This window comes from Urocitellus parryii, chromosome 1 (assembly GCF_045843805.1).
Source record: "Urocitellus parryii isolate mUroPar1 chromosome 1, mUroPar1.hap1, whole genome shotgun sequence".
NCBI classification, from domain to species: Eukaryota; Metazoa; Chordata; class Mammalia; order Rodentia; family Sciuridae; genus Urocitellus; species Urocitellus parryii.
In genome coordinates this window covers 179,687,741-179,714,778 of record NC_135531.1, presented here as the reverse complement: position 1 = coordinate 179,714,778, position 27,038 = coordinate 179,687,741, and the positions used below count along the sequence as shown (strand labels likewise).

The 27,038-nt window shown below is 42.2% G+C and overlaps 1 protein-coding gene across 2 annotated transcripts in view; it reads right to left on the bottom strand.

Annotated features, from left to right (window-relative positions):
- Positions 1-6,665: 6,665 nt before the first annotated feature.
- Cfap221 (cilia and flagella associated protein 221) overlaps positions 6,666-27,038 on the bottom strand; it is an 87,896-nt gene continuing 67,523 nt past the window's right edge. For both annotated transcript variants that reach the window (XM_077798197.1, XM_077798198.1), the window contains 4 exons: positions 26,301-26,392; positions 19,580-19,672; positions 10,981-11,076; positions 6,666-6,774 (listed from right to left, as the gene is read on the bottom strand). In XM_077798197.1, the coding sequence (XP_077654323.1) occupies positions 6,666-6,774; positions 10,981-11,076; positions 19,580-19,672; positions 26,301-26,392 (390 nt within the window). The remainder of the gene's footprint in view (positions 6,775-10,980; positions 11,077-19,579; positions 19,673-26,300; positions 26,393-27,038) is intronic.

Here is a 27,038-nt window from a genome sequence, read left to right as displayed (position 1 = left end):
TCTCTGCTTTCTGGTCAGAAAGGGAGCCTCTTCTCTCTGCCACACTCTTTTGCCACCATGTTCTGCATCACCTCTGTCCCGAGGAATGGAGCCTGATGTCTGTGGGATGCGACCTCTGTCACAGTGAGCCCTCAAATAAACTTTTCCTTCTCTGAAATTGTTCTGGTCGGGTCTTTTAGTTGCAGCAGTAGAAAAGCTGACTCAAACAGTGGAGTGTATGTGGATACAGAATGAGAAAAAAAGTTCATGAGAACAGAAATCTGGGTATCTTAAAGTCTCTCGCCCAAGATTTTTATTAATTACTGTGCTAGGGTTTGGATCTTGAATGCCCTAAAGACTCATGTGCTGGAGCCTTGGTCCCTAGCAGAGGTACTGCTGGGAGGTGGTTGAATATTTAGGAGGTGGGGCCGAATGGAAGTGAAGTGGCGCCCCCTTTCTCGACAGAGGAGTCTTATCTGGGCCTCTCCAGAAATCTTCTCCATGGCTGATTTTAGGACTGTCAGCAAAAGAGTCTCTGCAAAAGAGTTCACTGTAGATAAACTTCCTATTTTCCTGTCACCCTGTTTTACTTGGCCACTGGCCGAGAAGATACCAGCACTCCAGGTGCTGGACACCCCTTACTAGTTTTTCACAAACATATCCAATATAATACTTTGAAGAAATGTGCAAACAAGGCCTCTGGCCTTGAGCTGGGCTTCACAGAGATGTCTACATTTTTAAGGTATGTCACCAACTGGGATCCATGGTAACAACTGGCCTGGGGAGGAAAAATTGAGAAAAGAAGCTCTCCCCTTCTCAGGTGTTGTCCTTGAAGGGTTAACTTGCCCAAAACAGTGAAAGAAAAAGCTGCTTTTATGTGAACTTCTGCAGACTGTGAACTTCTGAGCCCTTCCCCTTACATTCTGGGTATAAAAATCTGAAACTACCTGAACTCGGGGTTCACGGGATTGATTGATTACAGCAAAAGCTGTGTCCTCTGAGCCTGGCTGCAGCCAAAGAAAACTGTTTCCTGCTATCTTCAGTGCCTTGCCTCATCTGCCCCTACCACAGAAGGAAAGTTAGGTCACTGGGGACAGGCTTGAAGGGGATATGGGCCCCCAGCCCTTTGCTTTTCTTTTTTGCTTCTTGGATGCCATGAGGTGAACAGCTCTGCTTTCCTCCATATTCCCCACCACGATGTTCTGCCTTGCCACAGGCCCAAAGCAATGAGGTCAGCCAACTGTAACCTCTGAGTCAAAATAAATATTTCCTCCTTTTAAGTTGGTTTTCTCAGGCATTTTATCACAGTTACAGAGAACTAACTAATAACCAAGGGACACTACTTTAACCAGGAGATTAAGGTAAACATCACCAGTAATGTCATATTGACATCTCATACCCTATGATAAAGTGCACCAAAAGGGACTTACCACTTCTGTGGAATTCTTTAAAAAATATACAACCTCAATGCAGTCATGAAAAAATTAGCTAAATCCACATGGTGAGGGACATTCTACAAAGCAACTGTCTAAAGTGTCAAGGTAAAGATCAAGGGGGGCTGGTGTGTGGCTCAGTCGTAGAGCATTTGCCTAGCACATGTGAGGCACTGGGTTTGATCCTCAGCACCACATAAAAATAAATAAATAAATAAAATAAAAGGTATTGTGTCTATCTACAACTAAAAAACCCCCCATAGTAATAAAATAAAAAAAATAAAAAAAGGAAAAGTTCAGGGACTGTCACACAATAGGAGAAACCAAGGAGACATAATGACTAAATGCAATGTGGATTTGGATTTCTGGAACAGACAAGGGACTTTAGTAAAAAACACTTTATTGATTTTAATTTCCTGATTTTGGAAAATGCATCATAGTTGCTATCAACATTATAGAAAGCTATAAGAAAATAGCTCTCTGTACCATTTTTGCAAGTTTTCCTTAAGTTTAACATTTTTCCAAAATAAAAGAATTTTGAAAATTAACAGTGCCTTGGTCCTGCCCTGTGAGTTAAGAAGAGCTCATATTTTTAAATCATTCTTTTATGCCAAGCATCTTCGCCCTTTTGCTATTGACCCCTCACAACCCTATGTGAAATGAACACTGAAGCTGGTCTTTGCATGTGGGAAAATTGAAGTTTGAATTAAGAGTGCCACATGATTAGTAAAGGCAGGATTGGGGTTCAATCAGCCAGCCTCCAAAATTGAAAGGCATCTGCCAGATGTGGAGGGGTGAGGGTGGGGTGGGATTCTGATCAGTTGGCAGCCGGGGACTTGCTGATGCTTGGCTGTGATTGGCTGAAACTTGGCTGCTGTGATTGGCTGAAGTTTGGCTGCTGTGATTGGCTGAAGCTTGGCTGTGATTGGTGGAAGTTTGGCAGCTGTGATTGACTGAGATCCAGTTAGTTGCTAGAAGAACTTGTTCTTCCCTAAGTTGCTGTTTGTTTACATACTAGCTGTTTGCAATGTAGGGATTTGAATCATGGAGGCAACTTTTGACCAAATTGAACTTAACATGAGTGACAACAAGGAAGGAGTCCTTAAGAACCTTTGTCTGTTATGAAAAGCTGCCTGATATGCTACAGATGGCATCCTGTCCCTGGAGTTTAGGTTTCCTGGTGGAAAAACAAGTCCCAGAAAAATGTCAGAATGGATGAGTTAATGGTTCGAGCTCTACCTAGCCTCCTGGCTTTGTGTGTAAAGCACCTGGTGGGCAGACTGACGCTGTTTCCTGGAGCATTTGGTGACTAGTGGTGCCAAAGAGTCGGGTCTCAGAGTCTAGTGAACACATGCAGATTTCCCCATGGAGCCTGGGGTGAGGGCTGTTTTGTCCCTTAGTTCCTGTCACATGATTCTGGTATAAGGTCTCCTCTGCTGTAGGTGGTAGGAGTTAGTTGCTTGGAACTCTGGGGCACACTTGTGAATGTTGGGGTGTGAATGTTCTACTGCAGGGTCTGGTAGGATGGGCGTTAGACAGGAGCCTTTTCCCCATGTTTTGAGGGGTCAGGTCATGGGGTTGCCATCTGGTCATTTCAGGCTACTTCTGGGGGCTGCAATGAGCTTGGAGGTGGGATGCAGTTGCCCTCTTGCCTGGTATTAATTACCAGGCAGCTGAAGGTGATGGAGACTAGGGTGTGTGTGTGTGTGTGTGTGTGTGTGTGTGTGTGTGGACTGGCAGGAGTGGAGTGGGAGGAGGTATTTGTAAGGAAGTGTGTTCTCTTGGCAAGAGGAGAGAGAGGTGGCTACTGGTTCTGGGTACAGAGGGTGACAAATGCTGAGGGAATCCACTATTATCAATGGGTTCCCCTGTTCGAGTCTGGTCTCCATCCCCTGAGCTTCAGTGAAAAGAGGAGTCTGGGCCTTTGTGGCTGACCTGGCCTTAGATGTCCTCAGCCCAGAGTCAGTATACCAAGAACTGGCACCATAAGTCTGCACTACTGCAGGCCAGGACCGAACACCAGGCCTTGAGGGCTCTCTGGAGCCTTTTGCTGTTGTAGGGACAAACAAGGCAAGGCACTGAAGATAGCAGGAAGCAGTTTTATTTGGCTGCAGCCAGGATCAGAGGGCACAGCTTTTGCTGTAATCAGTTAATCCCCTGAACCCCGTGTTCAGGGAGTTTCAGAGCTTTATACCCAGCGTGTAAGGGGGTGGGGCTTGGAAGTTCACAGTCTGTAGAAGTTCACATAAAAGCAGCTTTTTCTTTCACTGTTCTGGGCAAGTTAACCTTTCAAGGACAACACCTGAGAAGGGGAGAGCTTCTTCTCCCCTTTCTTTCCTCCCCCTGCTGCTGTTACCAGGAGCCCAACTGGCAACTTCTCTTATCTTAAAAATGTAGACATCTCTGTGAAGCCCAGCTCAAGTCCAGAGGCCTTGTTTGCACATTTCTACAAACTACTATAGTAGATACACGTTTGTGAAAAACTAGCAAGGGGTGTCCAGCATCTGGAGCACTGGTATCTTCCGGGTCAGTGGCCAAGTAAAACAGGGCAACAGGAAAATAGGAAGTTTATCTACATTGAACTCTTTTGTAGAGACTCTTTTGCTGACAGTCCTAAAAAATTCATGGTGAAGAATTCTGGAGAGGCCCAGTTAAGACTTTTCTGTGGAGAAAGGGGGTGCTACTTCAGTGCTCAGATATGCAAAATGGGCATCTGCCCACTATGGAATCTGCTAGCCCCTCCATGCACCACCTGCTGGTACCAACAGAGTTCCTGACGAGTGGCCATACTCCTGGTGATGCCAGGCCCCAGTTCTCATCTTCTCACCTTTTCCTGCCACTTACACAGGCAACCAGAAGCCAGCCCCACGTCTGTGGGGCGATTCAAAAGGAAAAAGCAGCTCTGGGCATCTAGCACCAGTGTATACAGTAGAAGTTTTCAGTAGGTCCCCTAAGCAGGGTTTCCGAAATCCAGGTGGATCCAGCCACATTGGGCTTGTACAGGATTGTGAAGCCTTTAGCATCCACGTCCTGGGCAATTCCTGTTCTTTGGGAAGGCCCCTGTGGTCCTCAGTGAAGCCCAGTTAAGGGCTTGACTGTCCCACCAGCCCTTTATCCTACTCACACTACCCCTGCAGACAGCAATTCTTCCTTTGTGCAGAAAGACCCTGATGCAAGACAGGATGCAAACACACGTGTTTTTAAAAAGAAGACAACTAGCCTGGTGCAGTGGCACAGGCCTGTAATCCCAGGAAGACCACAAATTCAAGGCCAGCCTGGTCATCTTAAGGAGCCCCTGTTTTAAAATAAAAATAAAAAGGGCTGGGAATGTGGCTCAATGGCAGAGGGCCCTTGGGTTCAATCCCCAGTATGGCAAAAACAAAACCCAGAACAACTTTTTCTGATAACCAGGTTCAAGTGAACACTTCAACTCCCCCCCCATTCCCCGCCAGCCACCTGGTATTATGGTGCTTAGGCTGTACCTGGAAAACAGAGTTGCCCTGGGAATGGCTCTTGGCAGAAGGGATCCTGGACATGGCAGCCATCCATGTTCTCCCGAAAGGGCCAGGTATGTGGTGGGTTTATAATTACATACACACACATACACATATATGTACTTACACACACATACACATATATGTACTTACATATATATATATGTACTTACATATATATATATATATATATATATATATATATATATATATATATATATATATATAGCTTATGCATAGAAAAATGAGTGCAAATAGCTGGGTCAAATAGTGGTTCTATTCCCAGTTTTCCAAGGAATCTCCATACTGCTTTCCATATTGGCTGTACCAATTTGGAAAGTCCCACCCACAATGTATGAGTTACCTTTTCCCCAAAGGACTTTAAAACAGCATTCTACAGGGACACAGCCACATCAATGTTTATAGCAGCACAATTCACAATAGCTAAACTGTGGAACCAACCTAGATGCCCCTCAGTAGATGAATGGATTAAAAAATGTGGCATATATACACAATGGAATATTACTCAGCAACAAAAGAGAGTAAAACCTTGGCATTTGCAGGTAAATGGATGGCACTGAGAAAATAATGCTAAGTGAAGTTAGCCAATCCCAAAAAACAAAGGCCGAATGTTTTCTTTGATATAAGTTGACTAACTCATAGTGGGATAGGGAGTGGGAACATGGGAGGAATATACTAACTCTAGATAGGGCAGAGGGTTGGGAGCGGGAGGGAAGGGGCAGGAGGTTAGCAATGATGGTGGAATGTGATGGACATCATTATCCAAAGTACATGTATAAAGACACAAATTGGTGTCAACATAACTTTATATACAACCAGATATAAGAAAAATTGTGCTCTATATGTATAATGAAAATTGTAATGCATTCCACTGTCATTTATTTAAAAAATCAATAAAAATAAACAAATAAAGAAAGAAAATGAGTGGAAGTCATACACTCAAATATATTTGGATAATTATGTGTTATTACAACACGACTAAAATATTGCCAGCCTCACTGGTCATGTTTACAAACACTATTGAAAGGCCTGGCTCAAGGGCACAGTGCCTGCCTACTTATTTGGTGCCCTTTGCAACAACCTCTTGTCCCAGGGAGTCTCCTCTGGTGACTCCTGGTGATTTTTATTCTAGAATCAGGTATTTGTTGAGAGCTTTGATCTGCAGATTCTTCATCTCCTCAAGGACCTTTGTCTCAGGGGAGTCCCCAGAGGGATGTTTTCCCATTGTTCCCATACCAGTCTGTGAGCTCTAATCATCTCGCAGTGACCCCTCCAGGTCCATTCTCCCCTTGCTGTTGGGGAGCTAGCGTCCATGCCTCCTGGGACTGGCTCCCGAAGCTAAAGTCAGCAATGCTGAATCTGTGCAGAGGTGGGAGAGCAGCCTTCTCCCCAAATCTATCCTGTCTCTGGCTCCTGCCCCCTACCCCTCCAAAAGGCTCCCTCAAATGTTGTCAGCCCCTGGCTCTTGGTCCCTTGGCACCGGGGCTCACGTCTTGCTCAAGAAGGCTCTGTTCCAACATTCCAGCACTAAATCTTGCACCAAGAAGCTTCGAAATTGCCATGATACTAATAACATTTTATTTTTAGAAAGAAAAATTATAATTTAAACATATGTACATCTACATGTCATTTTTTTTTCTCTCTAGGAACTTCCCCAAATGGTCAGACCATAAGTGGACACAAAGGACCACAGTGATCTGCAGAGAGCAAACAAGAGGAACTGACCTCCTGGTGATTTTTATTCTAGAATCAGGTATGCGTTGAGAGCTTTGGCCTGCAGATTCTTCATCTCCTCAAGGACCTTTTCTCCTGCCTTCTCTGCTGCTTGTGCCTGGTCTTTCACCTCTCTGAATATCAGAAAGCACAATAAGGGCATGTTAGGCACTTTGTAAAACATGCAAATCATCTACCAATGCCAGTGAAGGTTGACGTTTTTGTTTTAACACATAAAGATTTTAAGTCATCATCAAAGCCATCCTCAGTAAGGCCCTAAGCAACTTAGTGAGACCCTGTCTCAAAATAAAAAAAAATACTAAAAAGGGCTGGGGATGTGACTCAGTCAAGAAAGAAGAAAGGTGGATTATGCACCTGATGAGGTGGTTCAGGTGCTCAAGGTGTGCTAGAGGTTGATGGGGGTTTGGCCAAGGGTTGTTGGGTAGAACTTGAACCCAATGTGAGATAAGAAGAGGCTGTCAGTTAAGGGGTATCATAGGGTCTGAGACAAAGGGCTGAGAAATGGGGAGTATCTAGGTTTCCTAGGGGCCACCTTGCTTCTTAGGGGGGAGGCTGGGCCACAGGTGAAGGTGTAGCTGGACATGCAGTGGGAAGGCTGTTGTGGAGTGTCCCACCATTCAGATACCTGGGAGGAGATGCTGAGTGTATTGGTTGAAAGAACAGGTGTCCCTCTAAAGATTGTGAACTCAGCTATATGATCTGCCTAGGAAATGGGGGTACCCAATATAAAATTAAATGATTCTAAGACGCTGTCTAGAGAGAGCGATGTGTCATGCTCTGGCAAATGCCTTACACTTTTGGAGAACTAGAAATCTCTAAAACTGGAGAACTGAAATGTTCCCTAATGCACACAATTAAAGAAAAGAATTTGGCACCATTTTATGGAATCATGTCTAAAATGTAGAGATCATGACTCCTTTTAAAGATATTAATGATTGAGTAACATTGTGATGATCTTAGCAGTGTTGAATGATGTGTCAGCAACTAAAGTCACTTGCTCAGTTTCTGGGACAGTATACAATGATTCTCCTTAATGGGTCTTGAGGGGAAAAAAAGACCATTTTCCAGTGAGCAAAGAATCTGTTCAGGTAATTCCAGCCGTCAAGGGAGAACAGGTGATTCTTTACTTCCATGAAAATACATATGAAAGCAGCACATTGTTTATTCTGTTTTAGTTTTGCTTTTTTTTTTGTTTTTGCAGTGCTGGGGATTGAACCTAGGGCCTGGTACATGTTAGACAAGTGCTCAGCCACTGAGCTGCACCCCTGATCCTGCAGAGCAGTTTTGATGGGAAAATGAAACATCATTTATGTGTTCATGTTGTTGTGTCCCATCTGTCTAAGCTCTGGTTGATTGAGGCTGGAGGAGGTGAGGGAGATGTATAGGATAAGATAGAGTAGACAAAATCAAGCACAAAATGATGTTTGATATGAGTTAAAAAGAATTTCGGGACCAAAAAATCTTTGGAAAATAGTCTATGAGATATCATCCTATTAGACTATTATACAGCCAATAAAATGACAACCATGTTGACAATTTTGACATGCACATAAATAATTTTAACTGCAAAAGAGGTGAATTCAAAGTACATTTGGGAATGTTTACTGCAAATGGGTGAAATGCACATATATAAATATTTTAATAAAAATTAAAAGTGAATTTGATGAACAAAAAAATGTTCAGAGTTTATTTTTAGGTTATTTTTTTTTGCAAAGTAGCCAAAATAAAAATAAAAGAAAAAAATGATGCAGTATTTTGGTTTAACAAATAAAGTAATAACTCCTACTTCATTTACTCATTTTATTATCAATTGATATTCAAGTATAAAGGGTGAAAAACCACATTAAAGAGCAATAGAAAAGTATTGACTATTACCTAGGTCATGGACAAAGTCATTCTACATCTATGGATACTTTTTGAAATAGAAGAAAAGTTTTTTATTAAAAACTTTTAGTTGGGCTGGGGTGGTGGCTCAGTGGTAGAATCTTTGCCTAGCATGAGTGACGCACTGGGTTCAATTCTCAGCACCTCATATAAATAAAAAAAAAATAGAGGTTCATTGAAAACTAAAAAAATGTTTAACAACAACAACAACAAAAAAACCCTTTAGTCACCTACTTGAAACAAAATGCAAAATGCCTCTCTTTGTTCAGGTACAAGAGTTTTTATTTTGTGTGTGTGTGTGTGCAGTGTAGTATATTATGATATTATTTTATTGAGTTAATTAACTGATCAAAATAGATGCTCACTGTTAGAAATTTTATTTCTTAAATTTTCTTTTACCACAAACTGCCCATCTATTTTCTGAGAAATGTTGGTTGTTGTGGTGCCTGAAACTATCACAAACAAGCCAGAGAAACCCCAGAGAATACTGCTCTGAGACATGTGAGCATGTCTTTTGGAAAACCCAGAGTCTCTAAAACTCTCTAAAGTTAGAAGACAAACTAAGGAAACAAAATTGCAGCCCATATAAGAAAGAGCAACTGTCCTTAATATGTGGGGGAGTGTTACAAAGAAACACAGGCAAAATAAGCTTGTCATAAACAAGAATAATTGATACAAAAAATAGTTGATAAGCATAAAAAACTTTAAAACAAAGAAATTAAAATTAAAACAATGAAATGGACTTTTTTTTTTGTGTGTGTGGTGCTGGGGATTGAAGAGATGGCCTTTTTAATTAAATTTAAAATTTAAGCCAGGCGTGGTGGTAGTGCATGCCTGTAATCCCAGTGGCTCATGAGGCTAAGGCAGGAGGATTGAAAATTCAAAGCCAGCCTCAGAAATAGTGAGGCTCTAAGCGACTCAGTGAGACACTGTTTCTAAATGAAATACAAAATAGGGCTCAGTGGTTGAGTGCCTCTGAGTCCAATCCTTAGTACTAGCCTTCCATCCCCCCAAAAAGAAAAAATAATTTAATTTTTTTTTTTTTTTTCAGAGTAGAAATTAGAAGTTTATTAAAGGACAGCAGAAAAGACTTCTCCCGGAGAAAGAAGGGGACCCAAGAGGTGGAATCCCATAATTTAAATTAAAAAAAAAATCTATCACATTGATAAAGATGAAAAATAAAAAAAACAAAACAAAAACCACTGCCATCATTAACAGAACCCCAAACAAACCAATCCCCCACCCTTCCCCAAAAGATCCTATTCCATGTTGTCCAGGGCTCTCCGATGTAGGCAGTCCTGACCTCTGCTGGTAGGAGGTATGGATGGCAACTAAGCAATCTATATTAAAACCTTAAAATGTACCTTGATCTAGCATTTATGTTTCTAGGAATTTATCTGAAGGAAAAAAAGTCTGATAAGTTTTCAAGGAATTATGACACCAGAGTATTTGATGCAGCTCTACTGACAACATCGAAACATTGAAAAGAGTTTTCATATTCATTAGTAGAGAGATAGTAAAATAAATTATAGTACATCTATACTCAATGAAATATAATACTGCCTATCTATATTTATAAATATTTTATATATATAGTTAAATAAAAGTACATAAGGTAAAATTATATATATAATATGATTTAATTTTATTAAAACTGTATATATAATTAATATTATAATATATTATTAATATATAATATATTTGGAAGTCCATAAATCAAATTATGCAAATCATTACTTCTGGGTGGTAGAATTATAGTTATTATATTTTTTGTATTATCTGGTTTGGGGATTATGTGGAACTTTAAAACATAAGAGAGTTTAAAAAAGGATATGTGGAATTTTAAACTTATAAACCCCTATGAATTCAAGGTGGTTATTTACAATTACAAAAATATTTTTCCAAACCAGTCTTTAAAAGGATGATTTTAGTTTACCTGGTCCCCTGATAGAGAAGTGAAAGAAAGAATGTTTTTCACATTTGGCATCTCAATCAATCCTCACAACTGCCCTGTGCAAGGGATTGTATTTTTTTTTTTTGCATGTTACAGATGAGGAAACTGAGGCCCAGATAAGTGGCTGGGCTCGAGATCTCCTATGTCATAAATGGTAGAGCTGTGATTCAGCTTCAGGTCTGGTCTGTCCTAAAGCACACTCCCTCATATTCAACGAAACTCCATCAGCTGTTAATAATGAACGCATGTGTCTCTGAAGCCAAATGACAAGCAAATGAAAACACTGGATTCAATTTCTAAAGTTTCACTTGCTTCACCAAATTCAAGAGGCTAATTGTGCATAAAATAAAATAGACATTCAAGTATAGGAAACAACAGAAATGTGTTTCTTTCAAAGCTTGAGATATTCAGAGTCAGATAACATGACAGTTTTGATCTCAGACTACCTCTTGGATCAAAAGGCCCCAGAACCACCACTTACTTCTCCTTCTTGGTGTCCTTAATGTCCAACAGAGGGAATTCCGCTTCAATCATTCTTGGAGTCAATGTAACTTCTATATTATGTTCAAAGAGCTTGCTGAAAAGCAATAAGATGTTTATGGGAACTGATTTTCCTTCCTAACATAAAATAGATGAACTGTTGTATTCACGGAGGAGTTCGGCATTCCTTGTTCTTTCAACATTAGTCCTAAACATCTACTTTTGATGAGTCTATGTTTGGCGAAGCATAAAGCTGCTAAATTGCTTTCTGCCAACAAACAATGGTAGGGAAGAGTTATTTATAACCAGAGAATAAAAAGCAATTTTTAGAAATGGGGTCACAGATTTCATATTCTTTTCAAGTGCACATGGACCATTTACCAAAATGGACTATATCTTAGACCATAAAGAAAGCCTAAATAACTTCAAAGAGTTGATTCATTTAGGGCTGAGGTTGTAGCTCAGTGGTAGAGTGCTTGTCTAGCGTGTATGAGGCACTGAGTTCAATCATCAGTACTGCATATAAATAAGTGAATAAAAAATAAAGGCCCATTAACAACTAAAATAAATAAATAAATAAATAAAAACAAAACGAGTGAAATCATTCAGACTATTTTCTTTGACCACAATGGAATTAGAATAGAAATCAATTATAAAGGATAACTTTAAAATTCACAATTGCTTTAAAATTAAATAATATATTTCTTCTTTTTGTTCCTTTAAAAAATTCATTGGTGAATTATAATTATGCATTATATGGGATTCATTATGCCATGTTTGCATGCCCATGACATAATTTGATCAGCCTCTTTTCTCAGGACCTTCCCTTCCCCTCCCTTCTTTTCTCCACCTGATCCACTTGCTCTGCTCAACTGGTCTCTCTTCTGTTGTTGTTATTATTATTTCACTTACTGCATTATAATTATATATATAAGCAGGATTCTTTTTGGCATTTTCACCCACAGACATAACGTAATTTGGTAGATTTTAAATAGTCCACAGGGAAAGAAATTCAAGGAATCTAGTTTAATCTTCTAGAACCTTCCCTAGAGTGGCACATTTTTACTCTAAAGACTTTGCAGGTCACATTGTCTCAGTTATAACTACTTAACTCTGCTATTGCAACACAAAAGGAATCATAGATCGTAACTGAGTGGGTGTGGCTGTTTTGGTAAAACTTGATAAGCACAGGTGTCAGGCAGATTTGGCCATGGATTATCATTTGCCAAACTGTGGCCTAGAGCTATGAGGTTTGATGGTTAAAGCTGGATATTATTTGCCGTTTGAATTTCAGCTGGAAAAAGTGGAAAGGAAGAGTGTAGAGGAGACACACTTTGTCCAAGTTTCTCACCTCATCTGCCAATATCTCATCGGCAAAGACCTCATCAAATGTAGTGCTTAACTGCTGGGGAGGCCAAGGAACTTAGCCTCTAGATTCAACATCTCTTTGACTTCAGAAGAAAAAAGCAATGAATGGACAAAGAGCCTTTTCCACCACATTCAGTTAAAGTGAAATGCTTCCAAGATGAACAAAGACTTCAAAGTTCGGGGTTACAAACAGCACCCTTTACCAGCAGTGATACAGAAGCACAGGTGATCAGGGCGGTTTTCTATTAAGGAGAATACCCTAGAAAACTGCAAAAAAAAAAAAAAAAAAAAAAAAAAAAAGTCCTAGTCTCACATGGCTGAAAGCTAATGTTTACTGAGCAGCTGCTATACGTGAATCACTATGTTTGTGCTTGGCAGGCATTATCTTCCCAGAGCAGTTTCCTCATCTCTAAGGTGGGCATAATAATAAGACCTCATCGTGGGGATTACATGGGACTGCTCTCCAAGCACTGCCTGCTACAGATTTTGTGCTCAGTAAATGCCAGTTATTTTAATTACTATTCTCCTCAACAGCATCAATTATCTCCTGTAATTCTGATAACTCCGTATGAAGTAGTATTATTAGGAAACTGAATCACAATAGTGTGCACATCGGAGCTGGATGGAGGAGAGGCTGCCCCTCCTTTAGCCTGCTGATGTCCCCCTAGCGGGCTGGACAGTCAGGATTGTTCTGAACCCGAACCAAGCACAGACCATCATCCTACCTTAGCTGTGGTGCTCTCTAGGAATGCCCCCATGTGGGGCTTTGTTTAGAAACCACTTCAACCTTCCTTTTTAGAGCAGGATTCCAGGCTTAGATGCTCAAGTACTGCCTGGAGCATGTGGGCAGGTCTTAGAAGAACGGGAAATATCGGCTATTTAGAATTTCACTAATTGATTATTTATGTGTAAAACTGAACTGAAACAGTATGCCACAAATAGTTATTTTTTGAGTACATACTGTGTGAAGGACACTGTTGCCTAGCAAGTACCAAACCATTTCCTGTGATCACAGAACAGGCTGGCAGTGGCTGGGACCCTAGTCTAACCACGACAGTGATGAATGGTTATCAATGCTTGAGTTATCAGGATTTCTTTGCTTCATCATAAGGGGTGGTATAGTTTAGAATATGAGAGTTTGAATTTATTAAGAATAAAACCATTTCTCATGAAAATAGAAGGGAGAGCAGTAGAGGAAAGAACCAGGGGGAGGCGGGTGGGAGAGAAAGGGGGAATAATGGGAATCCATGCTGACCACATTATATTGTTATTCTGGGGGCATGGACAAATATATAATGATGAACTCCATTATTATGTATTATTATAATGCACCAGTACAATATGGAAAAAAGACTGAAAACATTTAAAAAGATATTTTAGATTGACACAATAACTTTATTTTGTTTATTTATTTGGTGCTGAGGATTGAACCCAGTGCCTCGCACGTGCTGGGCAAGCGCTCTACCACTGAGCCAAAACCCCAGCCCTGAAAACATTTTTGAATAATGAAGCTAAGGAGTGAAAATCAAAAGGGTACTTATAGGAGGGTAGGTCCCCACAGCCTTGGATGACCCAGATCTTTCCTGTCCTGCTTGCAAGGTTTGGGCCAAAATCCCAGATGTTGAATTCCTAAAGGTCAAAATCCTCAAAGTCTAAAATCCCAAAGATCAAGATCTTAAAATTCTGTAAAAAAATTTAAATATTCTTTAAAAGAAACTTATATACATTCTAAGATGGTATTATTTGAAAAACATACAATATGACAAAACACTTCATAGGCCACTTTACAGTATAAAATGGGAAATAATGATAAACATATATTTTTTTAAACTTTTTTTTAAGGTGTAGATGGATACAACACAATGCCTTTATTTTTATGTGGTGCTGAGGATTGAACCCAGGTCCCACCCATGCTAGGTGAGCGCTCCACTGCTGAGCCACAATCCCAGCCCTGATAAACATATTTTTGCAAGCATACAATACTCAGGCATGCTAATGACAGTTGCTTGGGTTTAAGAGCCAGAAGTAGAAAAATTGTATTTTTAAGAACTAGGTCAAAAGGTGGAATGTATAAATGCACATCACTGTGATTGGTAATTGTGCTAACCTAATTTTAGGACTACAGTCATCTGAAATGCCCAAGTTTTTGGATAAGACTGATCAAAACCATCATGGGTCACTCTGCACATGCAGTTGCCCAAAGAGCCAACTTCTCAAGAAATTTTATCTTTCACAAATGCAGTTGTCCAATTATGGAGGAAGTGCGTACACAATGCATACACATGAAGCCGACACTATGAATAATGTACTTTCATGTCAAAAAATTTCAAATTTGTGGGGCTGGGGTTGTGGCTCAGTGGTGGAGTGCTGGCCTGGCATGTGTGAGGCACTGGGTTCAATTCTCAGCACCACATAAATGTGAAATAAAGATATGTGTCCACCTAAAACTAGAAAATAAATATTTTTTTAAAAAAGTTTCAAATTTGTAAAAAGAAAGAAATGAATCAAACCCTGAAAGCCTCTGCACAATTTATACCTCCATATTGGAAATGATGTGAAGATGAACTACATAGCATAGGGAAATGTAAAAAATAACATTTAATTTAAAATAGTGGGAGCAGCTGGGTGTGGTGGAGCACACCTGTAATCCCAGAGGCTCAGAAAGCTGAGGCAGAAGAATCACAACTTCAAAACCAGCCTCAGCAACTTAGCAAGGCTCTAAGCAACTTAGCGAGACCCTATTTCAAAATAAAAAATAAAAAGCCCTTTTTATTGTGGCTCAGTGGTTAAGCAGCTCTGGGTTCAATCCTTGGAACCATAAATGAATGAATGAATAAATAAAAATTGTGGCGTTAAAAGAGAAAAACTAAAAAAGAAAAGAAACGAACCCTCTCCCCAAAAGAACTAAAAAGGAACATTGACATGTGAAGAAGTGTGTGACTGGGCCAGATGATGGGCAGTTGCACAGAGATAGTGTGTGGCAGCTGACTTACCTTCACAATCATTAACCAGCTTTCGAAGCTTTGCCTCGCAATGAATAGCTGCTTTGTTTTTCTTTAGGTTATGCCTCTCCTCAGAGAATATGTTTACATTCATTTCCTACACGCCACTCTTTTTGAAATTCTTCTGTGATTCAATTCATACTGACATGAGCATCCCCTATTAAATCTTCCCATTGTTTGGCAACGTGGAAATCCATTCTGCATGCACTCATGTACAGACAACAAATTCAGCGGAAATAATACCAGCAATCAAACAGCAGCGCTGTTGTCTAACTTGCCTTCTTATCCCACCATGTACATCATTATTTTTGAACCAGTGAGTAACATCAATGAATTCTCCAGGCAATTGTGATTTTAATTTATTAGAAGCTTCTGGAATTTCACCAGTGGAAGGAATATCAATGCAGACCAATGATGCATTTTTAAACTCAAGTTTTTGTCGTTGCTTTATTGCATGACCAATCCCTTCTCCAGAATTTGGCTTTCTGTCCTTGTTACATAGCTTCTTTTTCATGGGAATTGTGGTTTTCGAGATGTCAGCTTTCAGAATTTTTTTAAACAATTTTTTTTTTGTATTTGTTGATGGACAGAATGCCTTTATTTTATTTGTTTATTTTTATGTGGTCCTGAGGATGGAACCCAGTGTCTCACACATGATAGGCAAGCGCTCTGCTGCTGAGCTACAGCCCCAGCCCCAGCTTTCAGGATTTTAACATTTGGGATTTTAATCTTTCAGGATCGTTTTTTTTTTTCAGGAGTGTTGACTTTAGGGATTTTGATTGTTTGAGATTTCAACATTTGGGATAATGACATTTGGGACTGAACTTCTGGATTATGGTCTACACCACTGCTTGCAATTCTTGGACAGAAAATACCGAGGCTGCAACATCCTGAGACAGGAGGAAATGTCCAGAACTGGGCTGTGTCCTTGTTCCTCTCAGAACAGTATTCTCAGCAATGCTTGAGTGACCCATGTGACACTCAGGCATAACAGCAGAGTGGAGTGAGCATTCCCTATCACACTCTCAGGGTCCCTCAGCGGCAATGTATCAATGTGGGGGCATTTGTCCATGTGGCTACCTCCAGCCTGGGCAGCTTTCTACCTTGAGGAGTGGAAGTTATAGTTTGGGTCTGGAATCCACTACCCAGTCTCACATTGAAAGCATGGTCCCCAATGCAGTCAGGTTCAGAGGTGAGGCTTTCCAGAAGTGAGTGCTCTGATCTCATCAGTGAACTCACCCACAGGTAGCTGAATGGACTCCTGGGAGGTAGGACAAGTTGGAGGAAGCAGGTCACTGGGGTGTGTGTCTTGGAAGGGTCTATCTTTTTCCCAGACCCTTTTCTTTCTCTCTCTCTGCTCCTTGGCTGCCTGGCCATTTTCCTTGATGTTCTTTCTCACCTCTGGCCCACAGCGATGGCGTTGTCCAACCACAGACTGAATCTCCGAAACTGTGAGCCCAAAATAAATTTTTCCTCCTCTGAGTTGCTCTTGTTAGGTCTTTAGGTCACGGCGATGAGAAACTAACACAGCTGGCTCACCCTGAATCCTGAGTTTCTGTTTATTCTTGCTGCCTCTCTGTGAGTGAGACCTCCGCTTTGCCTGATTTGTACAAGTGTTCTGCCCCACTGGACTAGACCTAAGAACTTTTGCAGATGCCAAAGAAGCAGAAAAAATGGATTGATAAATGACTTTCTATAATATTTTGAAAAGTGACAGGTGTTAAATGATTTCATTTGTGAAATGAGCAATTCATATAAGGCCCAGAACAAATTTATTCATACATTTCAAACAAAAAATGAAGACATCTGTCTTATTGAAGGAATGAAGTCATACTTCAGAACACTTCCTCTTTCTCACTTCAAGGCACAGTGATCCCGGTGTGTTAGCCCTCCATCACTGCATCGAGACACCCGAGAGAGTCGGCTTCTAAGGAGAGAGGCTTATGGAAGCTCCCAGTCTCAGAGGTTTTGGTCCAGGGTCACTTGGCCCTGCTGCCATGGGACCTGTGGTGGCACAGGACATCCTGGTGGGGAGCGTGTGGCAGAAGAAGCCTATTCACTTCATGTCAGCCAGGACGCAAAAGAGACAGGAGGGAGCAGACTCCCCAAGTCCCCTGCAGGGACACATGCCCAGTGACTTAACTTCTTTCCACTAAGCCCCAACTCTCAGAGGCTCTACCACCTTCCAGTAGGACCCAGAATTTGACAAGTGGACCCTTGGGGGGCGTGCAGAGCCCATGTGCCTGTCACTGACCCAGGAGCAGCAAACACAGGCACGTCATGTGGCCCAGGATGGACACTAGGCCTGGGCAGTGACCAGGGACCAGACTCCTCATGCTGACGCTTTGCTCTAGTTGAATGAGAGCCTGCAGGACCATACGCCTTGTCACAATGCCTAAGGTGGCAGCGTGTGTCTTCAGCTTTTGACCCCGTGTTTTCCTTGGTCTCTTCCTGGACTAGGTGTTCTCTAGTTCCGCCATCTCTCCTGCCCCTGTTCCTCAAGTCTGTACTTCAAAAAGGCTCTGAGGAACTTACGCGGACGTGCAGGTGAGACTCTCCAGGGCTCCCCGCCCCCCCCCCAGGGGTATCTGTGCTTTAATAGGGACAGAGCCAGAGAGTGGGTCTTCAGTAATATAAGGTCAGGAAATAGAGACCAAAGGAGGAGATTTGGGGCCCTGGGTCTTCCTAATGTGTCATGATCTTGTCATGTAAGGCTAGTGGTCTTCCTTGCGCCCTACCCTAATACTGCCATCACAGATACAGCCACACATCCAAGTGCTCCTTTCTGCCACCTGCAAGGGTATTAAAAACCAAAAGGAAAAAAAAAAAGACAAGGCTATTGAGGCACCGAGGTGAGGTCACCTGCAGTGGCAGAGCCCACAGCCTACACCTTTCTTCTTTTTTTTTTTTCCTTTTGTGGTGCTGGGGTTTGAACCCAGGGCCTTGTGCATGCGAGGCAAGCACTCTACCAACTGAGCTATATCCCCAGCTCCCATAGCCTATACCTTCACTGCTATGATATACAATGTCTCAAATGCTCTAGATTGTGATAGAATTTAATTTTAATAAAGATGTTCCTAAGGTTTGGATGTGGTTTGCACTCAAATGGCTTTCATGATGGAAGCTTGGTCCCCAGTGTGGTGACATGTGAGGAGGTGTCTCAGTTTTAGGTTGTGAATTTATTGAGGTATTCCCTTAGAAGGCAGTAAGATAGTTCTTCGGGGACTCTTGAGTTAGTTCTCATGAAAGTGAGTTATTGAAAGTGAGCCTGAGCCCCGAAATGCTCTCCCCTGTATTTCCACCACTGTGATGCCATCTTCCATGAGGTCCTCACCAGAGAGAGCTGGTGCCTTGCCTTTGAACTCCTAGAATTGGAAATTAAATAAAACCTCTTTTCTTTATAAAGTTAACTTGCCATGGGTATTTTGTTATAGTAACAGAAAATGAACTAATATAGATGAGTATGGCTAAAACTTTATGCTTTGTTGGTTAATTAAACTAGAAAACTTAAATGAATTTTATCCCTGCCTGGTAGAAAGTACTTGCTAAAACATGAAATTTCTTATTTTCTCCCTGAAGTTATGTAGCGATGTATCAAGAGCTAAGCATATTTTAAAAAGGAGAAAGCAATGACTGCAATCTAGAGGCATCTGCAAATGGGGCACTGGCAAGCGGTTCAGCTGGGGACATGTGTGCTCTGAGGTGTTCATGATGAGCAGCTGCTCTGAGACAAGCACACGTGCTCTGCTTGGTTCAGATTTGCCATTCTTGGGTCTGTTATCAGGAGACTCAAGGGCATATTTTCACTGGCTGCTGGCTGCTGATCAGTAAAATCAAGTGTAAGCATCTTGCTTCTGGGCTTATTCTTCATGCCTCTCCAAATCCTACCCGTATTTCACGTAGTAACCGAGTCCGCAGGACCACGGCAGCCTCCCCAGCCCATCAGCACCATCTCTGCTCTCCCTTCCCGGAGCTCCCAGATGGAGCAGCCAGCTACCAACATGTTTTACACCTTGTCTATCCTCCAGCGCAAGTTGGGATCTCATTTAGATGGTGGTATGGCTGGACATTGGCCTTATCTGCTCGTTTGAGTTGCAAGCTCAGGGGCTGTGTGCTCTTCTGAAATCCCTCACAGCACCTTGCATATTTTTTGGAAAACAGATCACATTAGAGATTAAATGCAGAAAAATAGAAAAAGAAAAAAAGAAAAAGAAAAAGAAAAATCAGTACCGTTCAATAGTTTCCAGTCTATCTTCTTCCGGTAAGTCCTCAAGAGGAGCAGGAGTGTTGATAGGAAGTATAACCGGATTGTAGGAGTCATAGCTGTAGAAGAAAAACACACACGCAGCCCAGGATAAATGATCACATTAGCAGTTTGGGGGTCTTTATGTGATTTCCTACAGCGTCTCAACTTTACCCCTGGTGAGTCCTCTGCTCCTCTGCTCTCCCTCCCTCTGGAACACCCCCCAATGCTTCTGGAAAAGGCAGAGGCCGCTGAGAGGCCCTGGTCACACCCTGGAGAAGGCTGCCTTCAGGTGTCTCCTGGAGTGTGAGGTCAGGCTCACAGAGGGGCTGGGGAGGGCTCAGTGGTGGAGCGCCTGCCCGGCATGGCATGTGCAAGGCTCATTGAGAGAATTTCCTGGGTGGGGCAGGGAAGGGAGTTAGAGGACCTACTTTTTGTTCTTGCCACTTTGCCCACCTTCATAGCCTTCCTTGGTCATTCTGCCCAATTTCAAACCTTCCTTACCACCCCATGACGTACTGTTTGGCATTATAACTATAGAGGTTTCTATAAAATTTCCTGAGTATTGAGGACATTAAAATAATTGAGATAGGGAGGGAAAATATGTCGTTGTTTAAATGTTGGCAGCAGATTTCTGATTCAAGATGGTGGAATGAGTACTCGCTTTTTGGGGGGTCTCAACTTCTTCCTTAAAACCCTTTTAAATAATGTTGAAGGAATAAAAACGGATCACACAACAGCAAAGAGAACAGGGGAAGGACAGGAGTGGATACAAGTTTTCAACAATTTAGGTGGGAGAAATTTCCAGAAGCCTGAAAGAGTTCTGTGTCATGAAAAAGAGCAAAGAGTGGTACGTGAACACACGTGGAAAGAAAGGGACCTCCTCCCAGCCTGGGAAGAGCTGCGGGCTGAAGATAAGGCAGAGGAGCAGGAGCAGGGTGAATCTGAGGCTCCTTTGTGAATGCACATGCCTTTGGGAGCAGACTCTCACCCTTGTTTTGCCCCTGTGTAAAAATGTACTGGCTGGGGATAGAGCTCAGCTGGTAGAGTGCTTGCCTTGTACGCACAAGGCCCTGGGTTCGATCCTCAGCACCAAAAAAAAAAAAAAAAAAAAGGTTATTTATGGGCTGGGGTTGTGGCTCAGTGGTAGAGCACTTGCCTAGTACATGCGAGGATGTGGGCCACGTAAAAATAAATAAAAAAAATAAAGATACTGTGTCCAACTAGAGTTTTAAAAAACTATCTAGAAGTGTTTCTTAATATACATTAAATAAATCACATAAAACCAAAAAAAAAAAAAAAATGCACCTGACTGTCAAGTAAGGAGAATGGCTGAAAACCATTATGGTGCTGTGGTTTTTATAGAGGGAAGGTGGGAAAGGTATCTGTGAACTGATATGCTGTGGTTTCTAGGAGTGAAGAAAGCAGCGAATGCAGAAGAGCCTAACTAGAGGGCCACGGTTCACATGAGAAGAGAAAATAAGAAAAATACATACACTTGGAAGGCTTAACACCACAGGGAGAAACAGGAAAGGGGAGGCAGAAGACCAAGTGGGTTCCCTCCCCTGGGCAGGGATGGGCTGGAGGGAGGAGGGAGGAAGGGACACTTCCCGGGATGCCTTTGTGTGCAGTTTTGAGTTTGGAAGACACGGTGATGTTCTACTTAATGAAAACATAAAATCAAGTCAACGAGAAAGGAAATTTTAAAAAACTGAAAGCAAACTGAAACAAGTAATTCATGATCACAACAGAGGGAAAGAAAGAAAAAGAAAAGGGTGAGAGAGAGGAAGAGAGAGAGGGAGGGAGCAGAGAGTGGGGAAGGGAGGGAAAAGAGAAAGAAAGGACTGATATAGTATAGAAAGAAGAGGTGACTTCTCTAGTGTGCGACCACACCCACATACCCCCAGTCCTGGGTGGGATAGGGTAGGGGAAGAACTGCCAATAAATCTGTGCTCTATTTATTATGCTTGTTTTTGAAAGTGTTCATGGAGGAGTCATTTCTGAAACTATTGGATATATTATGAAGTTGAGTAAGTAAATGTGCTAGGGCAGGGTTTTCACAGTGAAAGAAAATGGAAAGCAAGCAATAATGCTTGGATATTGACTGGAATTGTAGGGTTTGGTGTGCATTCATGATTTCTAAAATGTGTGTATGTATGTGTATTTGTATGTAGGTGTGTGTCCTTGTGTGTATGTAAAGTATGTGTCTGTATACCTCTCCTCTGGCTTTGCACACGAGGCCAAGATACAAGCATACTCTAGTAGCAATGTGCATAACTATCACTCAGATTTTTGTCTTTAATTTCATTCCCCTCTAAAAAGACCCTGGGCCCCACCACCTGAGATGAACCCTGTTTACTGACTTCATGACAAAGAATCCAGGTCCTCACTGAAAATTCCATCAAAACTTTTAAACACATGTGTAGTCAGAGGGGAGTCCTGCTGAGAAGAGGGACTGAAAAGAGGGAGCTGGACCACTTCTCAGAGACCAGATTGGTTTGGGGCAATGTAATGACAACAACCAAGAGATTTTCATGAAATAAAATGAGTCCAATTTGTAAATTCTCCAATCATTATGTCCTTTTTTTTTGGGGGGGGGGACTTCCAGGGATTGAGCTCAGGGGCACTCGCCCACTGAGGCACATCCCCTGCCCTATTTTGAATTTGAAATGGTTCAGTGCTTCTCATTTGTTTTGCCTTGTTCTACTTTAGTGTCCTTACTTGACGAAGTAAATCTCTGATAATGCTAACTCAGTTCCCCAAATTTTTCTGAACATTTTACTGCTCTATAAAATCTGAAAGTCTGGGACCTTCTGGATGAGAAAAATTCTTTGATTGCTGCTCACTTCTCAGAGTTTGAGGAAGTCCACAGAGACTTGACAAATTCTCTCTGAATTTACTAAAAAGTACAGAAATCAATGAGCTGCTCTGATTTATATGGATACAAAAATGACTTGGAATAAATAAATGTTAAGCAACTGTATTACCTGATTTAACAAGACGCAGTTAAATCTCAGAGTCAAAAGATACAAGGGAAGCCTCATATTACTAGAAGGTAATTTATTCAAGAAAAATGTCCGCAAAGTTGAAAACTCATTAATTGGATGTCTATGGTGTGTAAACTGAATGTTTGTGTCCTCCCCCAAATCATCTGCTGAAACCTAACTCCTCATGCGAAGGTATTTTGAGATGGAGCTTCTGGGAGGTGGTCAGGTCGTGAGAGTGCACCCCTCATAAATGGGATTAGTGCCCTTGGAAGAGAAGTCCCGGAGGGCTGCCCTGCTCCTCTGTTCACGTGAGCACACAGCGAGAAAGCACCAACTACAAATGGGGAAACAAGCCCTCACCAGACACCATGTCTGCCATGCCAGATCCTCGACTTTCCAGCCTCCAGAACTGTGAGAAATAAATTTCTATTGTTTACAACCTACCCAGCCTATGGTATTTTGTTATAGCAACCTGAATGGATTAAAACAGAACTTAAAAAAAAAATAAAAGGAATTACTATTACTGTTTTGTAACTACATTTAGAAATAAATCCAGTGGGAATCCATGATAAGGAAATATAGAATCTGCTCTTGATTTTGAACTGTTATTCAATTGCAGCTTATTTTAAAACAAACTGGCCCAACAGAGCATTTGGGCACAGGAGCTGGAAGTAACAAGTCATGGTGGAGAGTTTTCTTTGATTCATGTAGAATTCATGTTTAATTCATGGTTGCTCAAGTCCACGGCCATTGCACACTGACAGCCTCAGGATTTTTTCCAAGGACACTGCTTTGGAAATAATAATTTAAAAATAAATAAGAAGAAGGATGTTTTCTCTTAATTCTCGGGACACGTGTGTGTGAGTGTGGGTGGGAGTCAGGCAGTCCCCTTCCCATCACTCCTCATTTTGCTATTCAGTCTCATGACAGAATCCCAGACAGAGCTCTGTTTGCCTTACTGATTACATGGGTTAATCTTATTTATTTATTTATTTTGTGCCGCAGATTGAACCCAGGGCCTTAGCATGCTAGCCAAGTGCTCTACCCCTGACTTACACCCACCCCTCCCTCCTACAAGGGTCTATTTATTCATCTATGATTTTTCAGTACTAGGGATTGAACCCAGGGGCACCAGCCCTTTTATTTTTTATTTTGAGACAGGGTCTCACTAAGTTGCTTATGGCCTCAATAAGTTGCTGAGGCTGGTCTTGAACTTGAGATCCTTCTACCTCAGCATCCCAAATTGCTGGGAGGACAGACTTGTACTGTCACGCCCCACAATGTGGATCATTTTTATGTGTCCTGGTCCCCCAGCAAAATGTGTGTGCTGAGGTGTTGATGGCACCATCTGGTGGCCACGGAGTGATTGGACAATTTGGAAGATAGAAGAGAGAAGGGTGACCAAAGTGCCCTGGGCAGCATGCTGGATGGCTTCATAGGATCATCAAGATCATTTTATTTCAATCTTTGAAACAGCTCTGTGAGGACAAGACCAGCCTTTAATTTCCTCACTTGTCCCTGCCTCACAGGGGAGGAAATAAAGGACGTCAGTGAAGAGGTGACTCACCCAGCTACAGAGAGCTAGTGACATGGCCCGCAAGTAACAGAGGCTGGTCTCTCTGACACCAAGGCTTTCCTTCTTTCTACACGGCCACCGTTTCCCCTGATTCTGGAAGATCTAGATTTTTACAAGTATGTTAAAATAAACAAGAAAGATGCTGGATTCACTTTGAGATGGCAACGGGTTGAATGAGGTGTGACAGGAAAGGAGGCGGCATGTTTGGGCTTCTGTCCTGAATCCCATGCCCCAGGCTTTTTGTTTATCTTGTGAAATAAGGCAGAGGAGAAGCCCCAGAGGAATGATCCAAAGCACAGCATATGGAGAAGCCCCTGGAAGTTCAGCTGCACTGGCTTTAACTCAGGAAGACTCTGCTGCTGGCAATGAAGGAAGAGGTCAAATTAAGTCCTAGGGGTACAACGATTCCAACAATCTTCTCCAATCCCTGGAAGGGGTAGGTGGATGGACAGTGGACTTGGGTAGCTGCTTTTTGGGTGAGCACTTGTCCATTTTCTGTTGCTAACAACAAAATACCACAGACTGAATAAGTCATGAAGAAAAAAGGATTATTTGGCTCAGAGTTCTGGTCCAAGGTCGAGGGGCTGCATCTGGTAGTGGTCTTCTTGCTGGCAGAGTCCAGGGATGGGCCAGGCATCACATGGTGAGACAGGGAGTGCAGGCATGTGTCCTCTGACCTCTGTCCCTCTTTTTATAAACTCCTCAGAATTCAATCATGAAGGCTTACCCCTTACCTAATCTTTTTTTTGGGGTGGGATACTGGAGACTGAACTCAGGGGCACTTGACCACTGAGCCACATCCCCAGCCCTATTTTGTATTTTATTTAGAGACAGGGTCTTACAGAGTTGCTTAGTGCCTCACTTTTGCTGAGGCTGGCTTTGAACTCACCATCCTCCTGCTTCAGCCTCCTGAGCTGCTGGGATTATAGGCGTGTGCCACCTCCCCTGCCCCTTATCTAATCTTAATTGCTTTCCAAAGGCTCCATCTCTAGGGGGAGGTTTCTAGCTTCTTAATACCTCAATAGGAATTAAATACCTTAATAGGGATTAAGGTATTTAATCTTAATACCTTAATAGGGATTAAACTCCAATACGAGTTTTGGAGGAGACAAACCATGTTCAAATCATAGCAGTGAGCATTATTAGTCCTACTAAAAATATGATGCCAAGGTTGAGAAGGACCTGAGAAGGACCCTCACAAGTTCAGCCTCCTCTTTATCTTTCTGACAAGAGGACGAGGCTCAGAAAGGTGCCCAGCAGACATGTGAGGTCCCCCAGCTCCCAGAGGTCCTGTGGGGCTCTCCATGTTTCTGAGTCAGAGGAGCTGGACACACCGGTGGGAGCTGGATGGGGGGTTATAAAGAGCCTCTGTTGACCTTGGTCGGTGGCAGGGGTTAGCTTTCCTGGATACTCTTGCCACCTTGGGTGGGCCTCTTTCTGGATCAGAAGATTTGAACAGAAGGTGACAGTTGATGATCATTGTGGGACACTAGGCACATTTAATCACCAATGACTCATTTAGTTACATTTAGAAGGACAGTGAACAGAAGACTCAAGTTCAAGGGCTCAGGAGTGAGCTGCTGACCAGATGGAGTCTAGAGAAAAGGTATCAGTCTATTTGATATCTTAGGGTTTTGAAGAGATATTAAATAAGCAAACTGGCAGAAATTTGACTACCTTGGTTTTCTTCTTTCATCGGCCAACAATATTCTCACCTACCAGTTCTGACTGTGGCCGAGCGCCAGGCTGTGCATGGAGATGAGCTGTCTCTGGGGATAGTGTGGGACTCCCATGAGCACAGGCTGGGCAAGAAGTGAATTCTTTAGAATTGGATATGGAGGGTGCAGAAGGTGATCTTGACCAGTTAAAACTTTAAAAATTGACCATGAGTATTTTAGCAGAATTATCTGGATTGTTGGTCTTGCCAAGGGCCGCCTAGGACATCACTTTTTAAAAAAGTGTGTCTCGGATAATTTCAAAATATGCAAATCTGTTACATGTGTTCATAGCTCTTGGATCAGCAAGCCCTCCCTCGTGCTTTAAAAGTACGACTTGACCTATTGTTGGTATTTAACTTCTGGGGGTCTCAGCCTCTGTGGTCTGTGGACAGACACCTTCCCAGGAGACAGATGAGCTGTGGCTTACCTCTGGGTGGTCTCCATCTTAGAGGTTTCAGGCAAGGATGAGAGTGTCAGGGACTGGAACCTCTTCCAGTGCATGATTCCGGGAATAATGTCCTGCAATGAAAGTTGGCTCAGGGGTAGAGCATGGAAGGGAACTGGTTGGTGGGGTGGAGTCCAGGAGGATTTCATTTCATTCAGCTATTTTCAATCTCAAAATGTTAGCTGCAAATTTATCATTTCATTAAATATTATTGAATTTTGCCAAAGCAAAAAAAGACAATTGCTTTTGTGACTGTAAAATCGAAAAGGGCAACACAGAAGTGCACCTGCTCCTGCTTCCTTAGCCATACAAGCAACATGTCCTTGTGATGGGGGCAGATGTGGCCTTACGATTGGCTTTGAGGATTATGGATGTAATACTAATGCCCCATTCAAAGAGGATGGGTCGTTCTCCAGATGGTAAGACAAACAGGGAAACTGTGTGTGCAAATGTGTTGGTGAAGCGCCAAGTGCTCTCAGGAGACCATCAGCTCAGTTGAGTGCAAGGTGTGGGATGGGGAGGGGGCAAGGCACACCTGGAGAGGCCGGTGGTCACCATGGGCCTCGTGGGCCTAGCTAATGGAGCGTGGAACTGCTCACACAGGCAGTAGAGCCCTGGCATTCAAGCAGGAACTGACATGATCAGATCTGTATCAAAAGATTTTTATGGAGGCCTGACCACAGCAGTGGTGAGCTATAGGGGAAACTAGGGGGAGAGTGG